At 42.3% G+C, this 19006-nt stretch overlaps 2 protein-coding genes across 3 annotated transcripts in view; both read left to right on the forward strand.

Annotated features, from left to right (window-relative positions):
* Nucleotides 1-1797: 1797 nt before the first annotated feature.
* LOC118402894 (60S ribosomal protein L38-like) lies at nucleotides 1798-3788 on the forward strand. The gene is made up of 5 exons (XM_035801250.2): nucleotides 1798-1895; nucleotides 2103-2129; nucleotides 2816-2876; nucleotides 2997-3119; nucleotides 3716-3788. Exons 2-5 carry the CDS (start codon nucleotides 2127-2129, stop codon nucleotides 3739-3741), a joined length of 213 nt encoding a protein of 70 aa, XP_035657143.1. The 5' UTR covers nucleotides 1798-1895; nucleotides 2103-2126; the 3' UTR covers nucleotides 3742-3788.
* A 3410-nt stretch (nucleotides 3789-7198) lies between these two features.
* LOC118402895 (protein tweety homolog 2-like) overlaps nucleotides 7199-19006 on the forward strand; it is a 114798-nt gene continuing 102990 nt past the window's right edge. Inside the window, exon 1 of one of the 2 annotated variants that reach the window (XM_035801251.1) lies at nucleotides 7199-7650. In XM_035801251.1, coding sequence (XP_035657144.1) covers nucleotides 7522-7650 — 129 coding nt within the window. In that variant the 5' untranslated portion in view covers nucleotides 7199-7521. The remainder of the gene's footprint in view (nucleotides 7651-19006) is intronic. The other variant, XM_035801252.2, reaches the window with a different exon arrangement.

Below are 19006 nucleotides of genomic sequence, written 5' to 3' on the forward strand. Positions count from 1 at the left end.
AACTCTCAAACTTTTTCAGCTAGTTGGCCATCATAATTGCCTGACAATTGCCAATTGCCTGACAACGGTGTTGTCCCAACCAAGCACCCAAGCTAACTGGCTAAAGTTGGCTAGCTTGCTAGCTAGCTAGCTACTTCCAGACACAAATGAAAGAACACCTCACTGACCATTTTAGTTGACCTAGCAGAACTGGTTAAGCTGTTAACATGTTATATAGAGTGTCCATGACTAACTATTACATTTTTTGCCTATGTTTACTGACACCGGTCATATTCAGCAGGTGATTGGTGTTGGTATTCTGTGCTCTGGCACACTCGGACAAGAGTGCTCTGAAATCAGAGTAGATAGCTTGCCAGAGTGAATTTGCAAATTAAAGAGATATGCTACCTGGATAACAGTCGTTCAGCATAGCTAGCTAGCTATCTGCACCTGTACATAGCCCATCTATAATTTAGCCCAAACAACTACCTCTCCCCCTACTGTATTTATTTATTTTGCTCCTTTGCACCCCATTATTTCTATCTATACTTTGCATATTCTTCCACTGCAAATCTACCAATCCAGTGTTTTACTTGCTATATTGTATTTACTTTGCCACCATGGCCTTTTTTTGCCTTTACCACCCTTATCTCACCTCATTTGCTCACATTGTATATAGACTTATTTTTCTACTGAATTATTGACTGTATGTTTGTTTTACTCCATGTGTAACTCTGTGTTGTTGTATGTGTCGAACTGCTTTGATTTATCTTGGCCAGGTCACAATTGTAAATGAGAACTTGTTCTCAACTTGCCTACCTGGTTAAATAAAGGTTAAATAAATAAAAAATCTAGCAAATGTGTTTTTTGCTTGCTACATAAATAGATACGCTAGCATATTAGCCACATTATGACTGACTTGTGATCATTGCCCTTGCTCGTTTGATTATATTGACATTCCCAGCCTTAGGTACACTTGTCAGTTTTTGGCCAGAATATTGAGTCATTGAACCTGAAACAGTTAATCCCGGATGGAGGCAGCAAACAACGTCCCAGGCCAGCTGTGATTTACAACCTGATAGCAATATTTTTGGGACTACCATGAAATGAATTGGTGAATTATATGAATCATGCATTGAACTGCATCCATCTATTCTGCCAACAATGCCTTAGTGTATGTCATGGAACTTTGAGTTAAATATAACCTATTTTCAAAACCTCCTATGAAGCTTGTTTTGTAACAAAAACAGGGAATTTGACTGATATTACGATTGTCTGTTTGTTTCATATCTGCAAAGCAGTACAAATGCTATCAGTTTCCCGCTTTAATGTTTAGGTAAGGATACATTTGTGAAAGAGAAAGGAAAAAGGAAGAGAGAGAGGACCAATTTGTCAAAACAAAAATCTGTCTCCCTCCAGCAGGTGGTGTTTTTTCGTTATTTCGCCCACCAATCACGGAGTTTTTGTATGGAGGTCAATGTGAGTGTTGAATTTGGCCAACAAAAACATGTATGGCTTATTTGGTCGAATTGAAGTTTTGTAATGCTTAAATTGTTAGAAGTATACTTGATATAAGTAGGACACGTGACATCACAGCAACAGCGAGAAGAAGAAAAAAGGTTATATAGGAGTTGTCTCGAAATGGATATGCATATTAATTTCATGAGGCTAGTAGCATAGCGTCTCGCCATTGAATACCGGCGGTTGACGTTAACAACCGTCATCGAATAATCAGGACAGTGTCGCTTAGTGGAGAACAACTCCAGGTGTTAGGACGGAAAGACATACCAGTACATCCATACTCTTTGGAGAAAGTAGTCCGTATTACATTTGTCCTCCATGAATCGCCGTACCTTGACTATAAAGATTGCGTCAGCGGAAGTTCCACCCTCTTCATCCCCTCTCTTGCAGGCTGTGTAAGTTGCACATTTTCCATACATACAGAATGGAAATTAAAATCATTATTCATCCTTCTTATAACTGACAAATATGTCCACGAAATAATTCAACAATGATCTTAGAAATATTAGTCCACATAATTCCGCAGTTATTTGGTTTTCCATTGATTGTTATTCGACTTTAAATACATGTATACTAACCCTTGTGTTTCTTCCGTGTTCCAGGCTTCAGTCCGCAGATACGGCAAGATGGTGAGGACCGTTTTCGCTACATTTATATATCTATAATTGCACGATAAACAACATTTCATTAACCTAGTGTGGATTAACGAAAATGGGCATAACGTTACCGCTAATTTATCTTTGCCGTGTTGTCACAGCTAGTGATGGTAGCTAGCCGAGTAGGCTAATCGCTTGTACGGGCCACAGCCGGTGCGGCCTTAACGGTAGCCAACTTTAGTACATTGTTAACTAACAAACCGAGGTGGTGTAATGTGTCTTTCGTTAACGTGAACTGAAAGGTCAACAAATCCAGCGGTAATAATTTGCATTGAAAGGCATATCTGTAAGCCATGTTCTAGTTAGTAGAGAATGTCTTCGCAAGTTGTCCAAACATCACAGGCTGTCTCGTGCATGTGATGCATTTACACGCTTGCCAGAATAAGGATGGACCTAGTGCTAATTTTCGATTTAACCAGAATCTTTAGTTCCACCGGTCCACTGACAATCTTCATATTACTTTTACTTAGGTATTCTCCCCATGGCTATATTACTTTTACTTAGGTATTCTCCCCATGGCTAGTTAACCACATTGCTAACATAGCTAGTTATCATGCCATGTTAAGGTCCTTACGTTGAGGTTACCTCTGGTTGGGTGATTAATTGTTGCAGAAAATGGTATAGCTGCTGTGTACTTATTCTTCCCTGTTTTGTTTTAGCCACGCAAAATTGAAGAAATAAAAGATTTCCTGCTTACAGCAAGAAGGAAGGATGCCAAGTGTAAGTATTGCGTTGTTGCCCACTTTTTTGACGGGCTAAAGCTGATGGTATTTATAGTAAGTAAGCATTTCACTGTTTATGAATCATGTGACTATTGTTCAGTCATCTGTTGTCCCACAGCTGTAAAGATCAAGAAGAACAAGGAAAATGTCAAGTTCAAGGTGCGTTGCAGTAGGTACCTGTACACCCTCGTCATCACAGACAAGGAGAAGGCCGAGAAGCTGAAGCAGTCCTTGCCCCCAGGTGAGACTCTCATCTTTCATCACATGGAATGTGGATAATTGTGTTGGGATAGTAAAACAGATGCATCTTGCGTTTCATAGGTACTTCTAGAAAGATCTTGGTCCCGAATAGTAGTGACAATGTCCGGTCTAAAGATGTGTATCTCTTGTCAATGCATAGTAGTTACAAATTGAATGTGGTTATGAAGTAATCCTATTGGTTGTTGTGCAAGTTGTCCAAACACTACATGCTGCTTGGTGCTAGTGGTGCATTTACACGCTTGCTAGAATAAGGATGGGCCTAGTGCTTGATTTCGACTATCAGAAATTGAGTTCCACCGGTTCACTGACATGTGTATGCCTAAATGTTTTGAGCTGTCAATCTGGACAAAACGGAAAAATAGATTTTAAGGCGGGTGGGTTCTGATAGAAACACTGCTTGCCTCAAGTTGTCAAATATCAATACCAAATCTAGAGATTAAACATTCTACTCTTTCCTGAATACTAGTGTTTCTAGTCATGTAAATAGTTCACTTGTAACTTTACCACTGAAAGTATGCAGTGAGGATGGACAGAATGCACATGTAGTTTTTAACCATCTCTCATTTCTCTCTTCAGGTCTGGCTGTGAAGGAGCTCAAGTAGAGGACCATCTTTGTGTACAGTGAATTGTAATAAAAAGAGGAAAACCATTTTGTCTTGTTTATGTTGTGCCACTACAGTACATATGTAAATAGTTTGTGGCTCGTAATTGAACAAGGCATTAGTGAATGTATGCCCAATTAAGTTACTATGGATTCATTTAAAGGGCTGGTTTCCCAGACAGATGAAGCCTACTCCTGGATTTTGGAGTGCTTTCAATTAAGATCCTCAAATGGGAAATAGTCTTTAGTCTAGGACTAGGCTTACTCGTCTGGAAAACTGGCGCTAAAAATAAATGACATGGACCTGTGGAGTTGTCAAATCAGTTACTGACTACAGATGGGCCCAATACTCCAGAAATAATGTAATCGGATCGCAATTGGTGGCTACTAGCGTGGTGACTGCTGACACCTATCCAATCTCTTGTCGACTTGAGTTACAGTTCAAATAAAGAAATCAGTCAATTGCAAGAAATTCATTAGGTACTAATCTATGCATTTCACACAACCGGGCTGGGGGATCCAGGTCCAGCCAATCAAAGTGAGTTTAAAAAAAAATAAGAGCACCTGGTTTAATCAGCTGTCCAAGTGGCTGGTCTCAGACAATCCCACAAGTGAAGCCGGGTGTAGAGGTCCTGGGTGTAGAGGTCCTGGGCTGGCGTGGTTACCTGCGGTTGTGATGCCGGTTAAACATACTGACAAATTATCTAAAATGACTGAGGTGGCTTAATGTAGAGGAATGAACAATTATTTCTTACCACTTTTTCCTCAATTTGTAGTTAAGTCATGTCCCATCGCTTTACCTCCCCTACGAACTCAGGAGAGGTGATGGTTGAGAAGCCATGCATCCTCAAACAACCATGCCAAGATGCACTGCTCGCTTAACCAGCACCTTAGACTGCTGCGCCACCTGGGAGGCCCGAATATTCAATTCACTTAACAGCTCTCGGTACGCATTCTTGCAGTCAGAATGCCAATTGCATGTGCTCTTTAAGCCAGAGACGTGGCATTATGTTGGGCACATTTTAGTGGCCTTATATTGTCCCAACACAAGGTACGCCTGTGTTTAATCAGCTTCTTGATATGCTGCACTTGTCAGGTGAATGGATTATCTTGGTAAAGGACAAATGCTCACTAACGAGGATGTAAACAAATTAGAGAAATAAGCTTTTGCTTATGGAACAATTCTGGCATCTTTTATTTCTGTTCATGAAATATAAGACCAACACTTGTATGTTTTTGTTCAGTATAGTAAAAAGCATGAGCTGAAGCACCCCCTCAAAAAGAGGAGGGAAAAAAAGCATTCGCACACAGTTATGCTGATCCTGGAATTGACCTGGGCCTGGTTTCCGATAGCAAGGGAATTTGGGTGTATGAGTTTAAACATGCATCTTACTTTTTCCACCACTAGTTTACCCAATGGCATTTCATACCTTAGGGACAAGAATATTATAATAGATGTAGGCTATTGTAGAACTCTTCTGATGGCTAGAGTGGTAAGGAAAGTGAATGTCCACATGCTAATTGTGGCTATTATTGAAAGTCTTAAGTTTGGCAGGCTAAATTCCTTAAGTGTGATTAACTAAAGAGCAGGCAGTGTATGGCACAATAGACATGCACGTTTATGGGTAAAATGCTGGATTTCTATACCAGCTGTCAGACCAGTGCATAGTGATCATAATCGGTCTCATAAGACTCATCCACTTCATAGAATGTTCATGTTTGTTACAGCAGGCTCATTAATATTGTACAGTGTTTTAGTTTATCTGACACTGTTGGAATGACCATAGCATTGGCTACTGTCTACAACAAAGTAGACTAGACAGACCGCCTCACCACTGTGATCTGCTTGGATAAAAAGTTTTGCATCCCAAATGGCACCCTATTCCAAATATAAAACCATTTTACCAGAATCCTATTCCCCATACTATATAGGGTGTTCGCAATAGGGGAATTGGCTCTTCTGGTTTTGGAGAACCCACTATGGATGCTGTCAATACTGGGGCAATGTACAGAAGCTGATTGCAGACTGAAGACTTGGCCAAATATTGAAAATGCAAATCTTATACAGAAGCAATTTTCTGAGGTACAGTGCATTTGGAAAGTATTCAGACCTCTTGACTTTCCCAATGTTGTTACTTTACAGCCCTATTCTAAAATTGATTAAATATTTTTTCCCCTGCATCAATCTACACACAATACCCCATAATGACAAAGCATGTTTGTCATTTGTAAAAATTTAAAAAATCAGGAAACCCTTTACTAAGTACTTTGTTGAAGCACCTTTGGCAGCAATTACAGCCTCAAGACTTCTTGGGTATGACACTACAAGTTTGGCACAACTGCATTTGGGGAGTTTCTCCCATTCTCTGCAGATCCTCAAGCTCTGTCAGGTTGTATAGGGAGCGTCGCTGTACAGCTATTTTCAGGTCTCCAGAGATTTTTGATGTGGTTCAAGTCTGGGCTCTGGCTGGGCCACTCAAGGACATTTGTCCCTGCAGAACCACACCCAGTGACTGTCCAGCTTTTGCCAACAACCTTTCTTTCTCAGGGGGCTGTAAACCCAGACCAGCTCACCAGACTCAGAGTTCCTCCCCCAGGTGTGCACATGATTATTTATTTTCTGCCTCACACCTGCGCTCATAAGCTGGTCATTAGCGAAAGTGTGGGCTGTGTCCAGGGGGTCCTGGAGTCTCCTGGCATACTCCCTGAACGCCATCTCTGCAGGGGTGCAGATTCATCCTCTGAATGGCACACATACACAATCAATGTCTCAATTGTCTCAAGTCTTAAAAATTATTTGTTAATTAACCTGTCTCCCCCCCTTCATCTACACTGATTAAAGTGGATTTAACAGGTGACATCAATAAGAGATCATCGCTTTCACCTGGATTTACCTGGTCAGTCCATGTCATGGAAAGAGCAGTTGTTCCAAATGTTTTGTCCACTAAGTGTATATATATATATATATATATATATATATATATATATATATATATATATATATATATATATATATATATATATATATACTGGTTTCTGACATTACTCATTCTGATACTTTTTAATGTATCTTTTTTTTGCGGATTGTGTGTATTTTTTGTAATAAAAAAAAATGTATTTATTTATTTATTATTACTGCATTCATTTTTGGAGCTAGAAGCACAAGCATTTCGCTGCACCTGAGTTAATATCTGCAAATCTGTGTACATGACCAATAAACGTTGATTTGATTTGTTGCTTATACATTACTTTGACATTCAGGAAAAAAACATCTTATTAAAATATGTCTATCTTTAGCCTATAAATTGCATCTTTCTATGCCATACTTTTTCCCATTCTACTTATTTTCCTTAGACTACCATTCAGGTTCCTGGGATATGTCTATGCTCCCTGCAGGTTCTGCGCGCCTTCGCCTCGTGTCCCGTGCCCCTTATTCATGCGCGCTCCCGTATAGGGACATTTCTTTTCTGTGGTGGGATCGCTCAAATGTGAACGACTGGACCAGCGGACAGGATGGCCGTGGCTGAAACGGCGTGCTAATTTTATTTTTCCCAGATAATCTTCGGATGCTTTCCTTTAACGACTTCCCTGCATCTTTTGTCTACTGTGCGTTTCAGCGGGTCTACACTATCCAGCATGCTTTTCCATAATAATAGCTTATTATTGCTTTGTTACAGAAGACGGAACTGATGAGGATACTTCCAACAGCAGATGAGCTGTCTGTTTACTAAAGACAATAAACGAACTGTACTAGATCTTGGATAACAAAACTAGTGCCGGGATGTCTTCGATACGGGATGATTATATTGCACCTTGGTGGACTTATTGGCTACACAATTTTCCTCATGTCAACCTGAACTTCCAGCCCATCGATAACACCTTCTCCCCACAGGATCAGAACTACCAGCAGGTTAGTTGTGCAGACTCAGATTTGACCCACGCCGGGTCTCATTATCTGGATCCATCCCAAATGGAACCTTATTTATTAGTGCACTACTTTTCACCAGGACCCATAGAACTCTGGTCAAAACAAGGGTTTAAATAAATATATGTGATGTGTTATTGGATATGGTCTAAACCCCAAAAAGATCCCCTTCAATCAGGATGATCAAATTAACCAATTCCTGAATCTGATCATTTCTGACAACAGCAGAAGTTTGATAGGCCTATAGGACAGTCTGCAATGCAATGTTTATTTGGAACATTACATTTAATCTGTGTTATTACAAATAATATCATGTCATTTCTGGGCTACTCTATATCTCTCAGCGGACTATTCTCAAATGTCTATTATAAACTGGGTGGTATGAGCCCTGAATGCTGATTGGCTGACAGCAGTGGTATATCAGACCATATATGACAAAACATTTATTTGAACTGCTCTAATTACATTGGTAACCAGTTTATTATAGTAATAAGGCAACTCTGTTTTTTTTATATGGCCAATATACCAAGGATAAGAGCTGTGTCCAGGCACTCCGTGTTGTGTCGTGGTAAGGAACAGCCTTTAGCCGTGGTGAATTGGGCATATACCACACCCCCTCAGGCCTTATTGCTTAAGTATCTTGCTGAAAAATTTGGGAACCCCCAGCATGTTTCTATGGCTTAATCCCAAATGCCACCCTACTATTCCTTATATAGGGCACTACCTAATGAAAGTAATCCTGTGTGAACATCAGACTCAGTATATTTCAAATGTATCTTGCAATCACACATAACAGAGTTTTTGGCTTGTAGTTTTTACAATAGCAGAAATCTCTTTAGCTTTTGGCTTGGGTTGAACTACAGAGACCGTGCACATTGTTTCCTCAAACCTCTAAATGGCTAATCAAGCCTTGGGATGAGTAATGTTTCAGCTGTTACTTTCCACAAAGACTGGGTTTATTTAAAGGATTCTGTTATTTTCTATAGTGTAGAGTCAGTGTAGAGTAGACAGTCTAAAATAGGGGCAGACACCATACAGTACTTTTTCAAAGCAGCTATAGTGAGACACCCACTCTATGTCTGCTGGTTGTAATTAAGTCGTTATTGTGGAACCTTTGCTGTGGGGGTGAACAAGTTTAATGGGAAGCGTTAGGAAGAGAGAAATGGATAGTGAGCGAGCAGAGAGGGGGTAGAGAGATGAGGAGAGAAAGTGGGAGAGGAGCTATGTTGGTCCAGTGTGGCTCAGTTGGTAGCGCGTAGCATTTGCAATGTCAGGGTTGTGGGTTTGATTCCTACGGGGCACCAGTATGAACAAATATGGAATCGTATACACTCACTACTGTAATTTGCTTTGGATAAGGTGGTCTGCTAAAAGACCCACAGTAGAAATCAGAAATGTACCTACACCTTAGCCAATTACATTCCAACTCTGTTTTTCAAAATTACCTATTTTAGGTCAGTTAGGATCACCACTTTATTTTAAAAATGTGACATGTCAGAATAATAGTAGAGAGAATAATTTATTTCAGCTTTTTTTTCCTATCATCACATTCCCAGTGGGTTAGAAGTTTACATACACTCAATTAGTCAACTCAGCAAAAAAATAAACGTCCTCTCACTGTCAACTGCGTTTATTTTCAGCAAACTTAACATGTGTAAATATTTGTCTGAACATAACAAGATTCAACAACTGAGACATAAATTGAACAAGTTCCACAGACATGTGACTAACAGAAATGTAATAATGTGTCCCTGAACAAAGTGGGGGTCAAAATCAAAAGTAACAGTCAGTATCTGGGGTGGCCACCAGCTGCATTAAGTACCGCAGTGCATCTCCTCCTCATGGACTGCACCAGATTTGCCAGTTCTTGCTGTGAGATGTTACCCTAATCTTCCACCAAGGCAACTGCAAGTTGCATTTCTGGGGGGAATGGCCCTAGCCCTCACCCTCCAATCCAACAGGTCCAAGACGTGCTCAATGGGATTGAGATTTGGGTTCTTTGCTGGCCATGGCAGAACAATGACATACCTGTCTTGCAGGAAATAACGCACAGAACGAGCAGTATGGCTGGTGGCATTTTCATGCTGGAGGGTCATGTCAGGATGAGCCTGCAGGAAGGGTACCACATGAGGAAGGAGGATGTCTTCCATGTAACGCACAGCATTGAGATTGCCTGCAATGACACACCGCCCCAGACCATGACGGACCCTCCACCTCCAAATAATCTATCCCGCTCCAGAGTACAGGCCTCCGTGTAAAGCTCATTCCTTCGACAATAAATGCGAATCCGACCATCACCCCTGCTGAGACAAAACCACGACTCGCCAGAGAAGAGCACTTTTTGCCAGTCCTGTCTGGTCCAGCGACGGTGGGTTTGTGCCCATAGGTGACTTAGGCGTCTCACAGTACGGACATTGACATTTATTGCCCTGGCCACATCTGCTGTCATCAGGCCTCCTTGCAGCATGCCAAAGGCATGTTCACGCAGATGAGCAGGGACCCTGGGCATCTTTCTTTTGGTATTTTTCGGAGTCAGTAGAAGGCCTCCTTAGTGTCCTAAGTTTTCATAACTGTGACCTTAATTGCCTACCGTCTGTAAGCTGTTAGTGTTTTAATGACTGTTCCACAGGTGCATGTTCATTAATTGTTTATGGTTCATTGATCAAGCATGGGAAACAGTGTTTAAACCCTTTGCAATGAAGATCTTTGAAGTTATTTAGATTTTTATGAATTATTTTTGAAAGACAGGGTCCTGAAAAAGGGACGTTTATTTTTTTGCTGAGTTTATTTGGTAGCATTGCCGAAAATTGTTTAACTTGGGTCAAACGTTTCGGGTAGCCTTCCACAAGCTTCCCACAATAAGTTGGGTGAATTTTGGCCCATTCCTCCTGACAGAGCTGGTGTAACTGAGTCAGGTTTGTCGGCCATTCCAATACCTTGACTTTGTTGTCCTTAAGCCATTTTGCCACAACTTTGGAAATATGCTTGGGGTCATTGTCCATTTGGAAGACCCATTTGCAACCAAGCTTTAACTTCCTGACTGATGTCTTGAGATGTTGCTTCAATACATCCACATCATTTTCCTTTCTCATGATGCTATCTATTTTGTGAAGTGCACCAGTCCCTCCTGCAGCGAAGCACCCCCACAACATGATGCTGCCACCCCCGTGCTTCACGGTTGGGATGGTGTCCTTTGGCTTGCAAACCTCCCCCTTTTTCCTCCAAACATAATGTTACTATGGCCAAACAGTTCTATTTTTGTTTCATCAGACCAGAGGACATTTCTCCAAAAAGTATGATCATTGTCCCCATGTGCAGTTGCAAACCGTAGTCTGGCTTTTTTTATGGTGGTTTTGGAACAGTGGCTTCTTCCTTGCCGAGCGGCCTTTCAGGTTATGTCGGTATAGGGCTCGTTTTATTATTGTGGATATAGATACTTTTGTACCTGTTTCCTCCAGGATCTTCACAAGGTCCTTTTCTGTCATTCTGGGATTGATTTGCACTTTTTGCACCAAAGTACGTTCATCTCTAGGAGACAGAATGTGTCTCCTTCCTGAGCGGTATGATGGCTGCGTGGTCCCATGGTGTTTATACTTGCGTACTATTGTTTGAACAGATGAACGTGGTACCTTCAGGTGTTTGGAAATTGCTCCCAAGGATGAACCAGACTTGTTGAGGTCTACAATTGTTTTTCTGTGGTTTTGGTTAATTTCTTTTGATTTTCCCATGATGTCAAGCAAAGAGGCACTGAGTTTGAAGGTAGGCCTTGAAATACATCCACAGGTACACCTCCAATTGACTCAAATAATGTCAATTAGCCTATCAGAAGCTTCTAAAGCCATGACATAATTTTCTGGAATTTTCCAAGCTGTTTAAAGGCACAGTCAACTTAGTGTATGTAAACTTCTGACCCACTGGAATTGTGATACAGTGAAAATATAAGTTAAATAATCTGTCTGTAAACAATTGTTGGGAAAATTACTTGTGTCATGCACATTTTTTGTGTCATGCACAAAGTAGATGTCCTAACCGACTTTCCAAAACTATAGTTTGTGAACAAGAAATAGTTGGAGTGGTATGAAAAACGAGTTTTAATGACTCCAACCTAAGTGTATGTAAACTTCTGACTTCAACTGTACATACAGTGCGTTTGGAAAGTATTCATACCCCTTGACTTTTTGCACGTTTTGTTATGTTTCAGCCGTATCCTAAAATGGATACAAAAAAAATCCTAGTCAATCAATACACAATACTCCACAATGACAAAGCAAAACTGGTTTGTTGAAATGTTTGTAAATGTATTACAAATACAAAACGGAAATATCACATTTACATACCTTTTCAAAACCTTTACTCAGTACTTTGTTGAAGCACCTTATTGGGTATGACACTACAAGCTTGAAACACCTGTTTTTGAGGAGTTTCTCTCATTCTTCTGTGCAGATCCTCTCAAGGTCTGTCAGGTCAGATGGGGAGCGTCGCTACACTGCTATTTTCAGGTCTCTCCAGAGATTTTCAATCAGGTTCAATTCTGGGCTCTGGCTGGGCCACTCAAGAACTTTCAGAAACTTGTCCCGTAGCCACTCCTGCATTGTCTTGGCTGTCCTTAGGTTGTTGTCCTGTTGGAAGGTGAACCTTCGCCCCAGTCTGAGGTCCTGAGCGCTCTGGAGCGGGTTTTTATCAAGGATCTCTCTGTTCTATTCTCTGTTCATCTTTGCCTCGATCCTGACTAGTCTCCCAGTCCCTGCCTCTGAAAAACATCCCAACAGTATGATGCTGCCACCACCATGCTTCACCGTAGGGATGGTACCAGGTTTACTCCAGATGTGATGAATGGCAATAAGCCAAACTTTAGCTGCCTTTTGGCAAACTCCAAGCGGGCTGTCATGTGTCTTATACTGAGGAGTGGCTTCCGTCTGGCCACTCTATCATAAAGGCCTGATTGGTGGAGTGCTGCAAAGATGGTTGTCCTGCTGGAAGGTTCTCCCATCTCTACAGAGGAACTCTGTAGTTCTGTCAGAGTGACCATCGGGTTCTTGGTCACCTTCCTGACCAAGGCCCTGCTCAGTTTAACATAACATAATGTGGAAAAGGGGAAGAGGTCTGAATACTTTCCAAATGCACTGTAGATATTCGATATCATCTCTACATTGGATGGGAAGGAAGGAGAAACACCCCACATGCTTTTTCCTCTGTAGCCACTCCTGCATTGTCTTGGCTGTGTCCTTAGGGTTGTTGTCCTGTTGGAAGGTGAACCTTCGCCCCAGTCTGAGGTCCTGAGCGCTCTGGAGCGGGTTTTTAACAAGGATCTCTCTGTATTTCCTCTGTTTGTATTTACCTCGATCCTGACTAGTCTCCCAGTCCCTGCCACTGAAAAACATCCCCACAGCATGATTCTGCCACCACCACGCTTCACCGTAGGGTTGGTGTCAGGTTTCCTCCAGATGTGACGCTTGGCATTCAGGCCAAAGAGTTCAGTCTTGGTTCCATACTTCTTCCATTTAAGAATGATGGAGGCGGCCTCCAGAGTGGGGCATTGGTCTAAGGCACTGCATCACAGTGCTAGCTGTGCCACTAGAGATTCTGGGTTCAAGTCCAGGCTCTCTCTTAGCCGACCGTGACCGGTAGACCCTTGGGGTGGCGCACAATTGGCCCAGCATCTTCCAGGTTAGTGGAGGGTTTGGCCGGCAAGGATCTCCTTGTCCTGTTGTGCACTAGTAACTCCTGTGGCGGGCCGGGTGCAGTGCACGCTGACATAGTCTCCAGGTGTCCGGTGTTTCCTCTGCATCATTGGTGCGGCTGGCTTCTGGGTTAAGTGGGCATCGTGTCAATAAACAGTGCAGCTTGGTTGGGTTGTGTTTCGGAGGACGCACGGCTCTTAACCTTTGCCTCTCCCGAGTCTGTACGGGAGTTGTCCTGATGAGACAAGACTGTAACTACCAATTGGGGAGAAAAATGGGTAAAAAATAAATACAAATAAAAGTATAATGGAGGCCTCTGTGTTCTTGGGGACCTTCAATGCTGCATTAATTTTTTAGGTACCCTTCCATAGATCTGTGCCTTGACACAATGCTGTCTCTGAGCTTTACAGACCATTCCTTCGACCTCATGGCTTGGTTTTTGCTCTGACTTGGACTGTCAACTGTGCGATCTTATATAGACAGTTGTGTGCCTTTCCAAATCATGTCCAATCAATTGCATTTTTCACAGGTGGACTCCAATCAAGTTGTAGAAACATCTCAAGGCTGATCAAAGGAAACAGGATGCACCTGAGTTCAATTTCGAGTCTCATAGCAAAGGGTCTGAATACTTATGTAAATAAGGTATTTCTGTTTTTCATTTGTAATAGATTTAGAAAAATAAAAAATAAAACTTTTTCACTTCGTCATTATGGGGTATTGTGTGTAGATTGATGAGGGAAAAAAAATAGACAAACATTGGCAGTAGACTGACCTTACTGAAAAGCTCAGTGACTTTCAACGTGGCACTGTCATAGGATGCCACCAATCCAACAAGTCAGTTCGTAATTTTTTTTGCCCTGCTAGAGCTGGCCCTGTTATTGTGAAGTGGAAACTTATAGGAGGAACAACAGCTCAGCCACAAAGTGGTAGGCCACACAAGCTCACAGATCAGGACAGCTGAGTGTTGTGACACTCCCTACCGAGTTCCAAACTGCCTCTGGAAGCAACGTTCGTCAGGAGCTTCATGAAATGGGTTTCCATGGCCGATTAGCCGCACACAAGCCTAAGATCACCATGTGCAATGCCAAGCGTCAGCTGTAGTGGTGTAAAACTCACCGTTTTGAACTCTGTGTAAGGGTTTTCCTCTTCCTCTTCTGAGGAGGAGTAGCAGGAAGGATCGGAGGACCAATGCGAAGCGTGGTACGTGTTCATATTGCTTACTTTCAATAGAACACTGAAAAGTACAAAATAACAACGTGAATAAATGAAACAACGAAACGAAACGAAACAGTCCTGTCTGGTAACATACACAAAGACAGAAAATAATCACCCACGAAACACAATAGAAAGCAGGCTTCCTAAATATGGTTCTCAATCAGGGACAACGATTGACAGCTGCCTCTGATTGAGAACCATACCAGGCCAAACACAGAAATAGCAAATCATAGAAAAACTAACATAGACAACCCACCCAACTCACGGCCTGACCATTCTAAAACAAAGACATATAACTAAAGAACTAAGGTCAGAACGTGACACTCTGGAGCAGTAGGAATGTGTTCTCTGGAGAGATGAATCACCCCTCACCATCTGGCAGTCCGACGGACGAATCTGGGTTTGGCAGATGCCTGAAGAACGCTACCTGCCCCAATGCATAGTGCCGACTGTAAAGTTTGGTAGAGGAGAAATAATGGTCCGGGGCTGTTTTTCATGGTTCGGGCTCGTCCCCTTAGTGAAGGGAAATCTTAACGCTATAGCATACAATGACATTCTGGACGATTCTGTGCTTCCAACTTTGTGGCAACAGTTTGGGGAAGGCCCTTTCCTGTTTCAGAATGACTATGTCCCGGTGCACAAAGCGAGGTCCATACAGAAATGGTTTGTCGAGATCGGTGTGTTAGAACTTGACTGGCCTGCACAGAGTCCTGACCTCAACCCCATCAAACACCTTTGGGATGAATTGGAACTGCGAGCCAGGCCTAATAGCCCAACATCAGTGCATGACCTGACTAATGCTCTTGTGGCTGAATGGAAGCAAGTCCCTGCAGCAATGTTCCATCATCTAGTTGAAAGCCTTCCCAGAAGAGTGGAGGCTGGTATAGCAGCAAAGCGTGGACCAACTCCATATTAATGCCCATGATTTTGGAATGAGATGTTTGATAAGCAAGTGTCCACATACTTTTGGTCATGTAGTATACATGTATCCCTATTAATTTCTCCTGAGACCAGATAGGCCCACCAACCCTTCTCTTCCGACTCCCACCCTCACACTGTCACTGAATCCATAGAGCACTTAACACTAGGAAGGAAATGGCTGTGGTATGAGAGAGAGAGAAAGAGAGAGAGGGGGGGGGAGAGAGATGGGGATAGGGAGAGAAACCCCTACTCAGCGCTCCGAACTAACTGTGGTATGAGTGAGAGCGAGAGGGGGGGAGAGAATGCTGGTCTCTGTAGCTGTCTGTTTCCATTAGCTGTGACAGCGTGGGGAGAGGGGAAAGTCAGGGCTGTTAGGGGTGGGAGGAGAGAGGATGAAGGATCTCCATGGGAGACCACTGAATCCTGCTGGTACGACCATCAACCACCACCATGCAGCCTGATAGCCCATAGCGAGGGGTGGAACTTTAGAGCACTACGCTACACTAGCCTTCCACACGCGCCCGAACATACACACACGTACAGACACACAGACAGTATGCTAGCTGGTCACACGCTGCTATCTCAATCTGTCCCTGTACTAGGCTTCTTTGCATTAATGCTGCAATTTGAAGGCAATAAATTGACACAGTAGTCAGACCATAACATTCCATAAGTTGTGGCTCTCACTGTGATTATTGATCACTACAGCTGCTTTGACCATGCTATTACTGGTGATAATCAGTAGAACTGATGGACACTGAAGATCACTAGTCCCTCTTTATTATCCCTTAATGGCAGGTCAGTGACCATATTGAAAGAGAATTGACTCCAATCAGCCTACACGCCCACCAATGCATTGTGGAACCGAATATGCGCTACTCTATCTGGCACCAAAAGCCGGAGTAAGTCAATAATGTTTCTAAATGTATCCACGTACAGGCCTCTCTGTACTGTATTGTACTGTATTGAATACAGTAGAACTGCTGGTTGGTTGAGGATATGATTCCTTTCTACAGACAGTGCAATGGTGCCCGAACACACTTTTAGCCTATTCAATGTAGAAAGCTTAGTGTTAGACGATAAAGAATTCAAATTAGGAAATAAGACAGTATCCAATTCTCTCTACTCAGTTTGAGCAGATATTGCTGTCATCGATCTCTCCACACAGTCAGTCTGTAGAGGGAGGTTATTGAGTGGCTCCCCATGCATGGCTCAGACTGCATGTCAGAATGAGCTGTAATTGGCCAGTTTGAGCAGAGCCAATGTTTGTGAATTCCTCCGGTTGGCTGGTTGGCTGTGGTCCACAGAAGAATGAAGTGGAATTCAAGGGTCACGGTCTTAGTGAGGGCTGCTTTCTTTCTGTTGGGTTTAGTATGTGTGTGTATTATGGAAAGGATTGCTGATTCTCAAGTATGCCTGGCCTGTAGATTCTCACCCTCCATTGGACAGAAAGAACACTGCTGATCATGTGAATCACCTGACCTGAGAAATGAATGAACTGCAGAATGTTCCTCAATGCTAATTTAGCCTAATGCTCTTCGGACAAAAATAATGTTTTAATGTTTTAGCATCATGTCTTCTGTTTGGTATGTGTCTTTGGACTTTTGTTGGATGTCTGTGTAGAAGCTAATGAATTTTAAATAGCTACAATTCATTTGTCTATGTCTTTAGTCACGTGTTAGTCATTTTGGCCTCAGCATGCATTGCGTTCCCCTGCAGTAAGATCTGTACTGCTCCTCATCTCACTCACCAGAACAAGAAAGGAGGACACAGCCCAAAAAGAGTTCTCACAAAAATAGGTCAGCGCCCTATTTCTCCTCATATCGCACTGCCAGCCTCAGTGTGTGTGTGTGTGTGTGTGTGTGTGTGTGTGTGTGTGTGTGTGTGTGTGTGTGTGTGTGTGTGTGTGTGTGTGTGTGTGTGTGTGTGTGTGTGTGTGTGTGTGTGTGTGTGTGTGTGTGTGTTTGTGTGTTTGTGTGCGTGCGTGCGTGCGTGCGTGCGTGCGTGCGTGCGTGCGTGCGTGCGTGGTTGTGTGTGTTCGTCAGAGAGGAAGAAATGTCTCATTACAGAGGAGTGGATAGGTCAAAGGGTCCCTATCCATATGATTCATCCACTTCCTTCCCTGCTCTGTGACCCAAAGCTGTTCATGAGAGGGAACAGGGATGTGGTGTGGTTTATGTTTGTATTATGCAATTCAATTGGATCAGTCTTCACTAGAGGCCCACAACTGAGGCAAGGCAAGCAAGTTGTTACTACCGTTACATCATTTATTTGTTGAATATCTTAGTCTTTTGGCAAATGGTCAGAAACAACAGGTAATATGCCTAACTCGTAAATACATCATGTCATTGGTGCTAAATGGCTGCTAATGTACTGTATGGAAATACTTAGGCTTCATCTCATAGGCAAAACATTGAGTCAGCTGTATAAATCTACAGCTGTATGTTTATATCTGCATCCCAAATGGCACCCTATTCCCTATATAGTATACACATTTTGACCCAAGCCCTATGACGTGACATTTCAGTTGTAACCTATCAGTCCATGGAGAGGTTCTTTAGGAGCTGTACTGTTGAGACCCTCTTGGGAGACTGTGATAACACAGGCCAGGGTTGGGAAGCTGTGGTACAGGGCACGCACAAACACACCAGGACCCTGCAGGGCTGGCCACATTGGGGTTCTTCCTTCCTGCTAGCTGACTTTAATGTCATATCCTGTCAGGTGGCCAACACTACTGTATGTAGATTAGACTATCCAAAGATTTGTCCCACTGACTCAATATTCGAGATAGGGGGAAAAAATATACAGTTGACAATATCACAATATTATTTTTGCCCTAGTTTGCTGTATCTGCACCAAAACACCAGTATTTTTCCTTCATAGCTTGTTTTCCATGTTCTTTTGAAATAGGGGAGCCAATTCATTTTCACCACTTTTATTTCCATGACTGATCAAAACTAGTTGGCTTATGCTCGCTCTTGTCTCTCTGGAGCAGACATACTGTATAGTGAGCAATATATTTGGAACATCAAATCGCAATAAAATAACATATAGAATCGCAATACATATAGAATCGTAAGATACGCAATACATATCCATATTCAGATTCAGAAAGCTTTTAATGTCCTCAGAGGCGAATCATCTTGCAGCAGCCATAAAACATATAACATCTAAAAATGTAAAATAAAGAGCAAAGGATATTTACAAACAAATAGGCAGGGTAAGTGCAATTTCATAGTGCAAGTGCTAAGTGCAATTAGTCCAACATTTGTTAAGTTGCAGAATTGCTTGTTATTTTTTTTTACCTTAGGTAGTCTGTATGTAGGTCCAGAGGGGAGGAGCTGGAATTCAGGGTGGAGTGGATGGGAAGAGTCAACCACTGTTTTATTCACCTTATGAAGGGCTCTGCCCAGGTAGAGAGATAACAGCCCTTGCTGTTCAAATCAAATCAAATCAAATGTTTATTTGTCACATACACATGGTTAGCAGATGTTAATGCGAGTGTAGCGAAATGCTTGTGCTTC

The sequence above is a fragment of the Oncorhynchus keta genome, chromosome 24 (genome assembly GCF_023373465.1).
Source record: "Oncorhynchus keta strain PuntledgeMale-10-30-2019 chromosome 24, Oket_V2, whole genome shotgun sequence".
NCBI classification, from domain to species: Eukaryota; Metazoa; Chordata; class Actinopteri; order Salmoniformes; family Salmonidae; genus Oncorhynchus; species Oncorhynchus keta.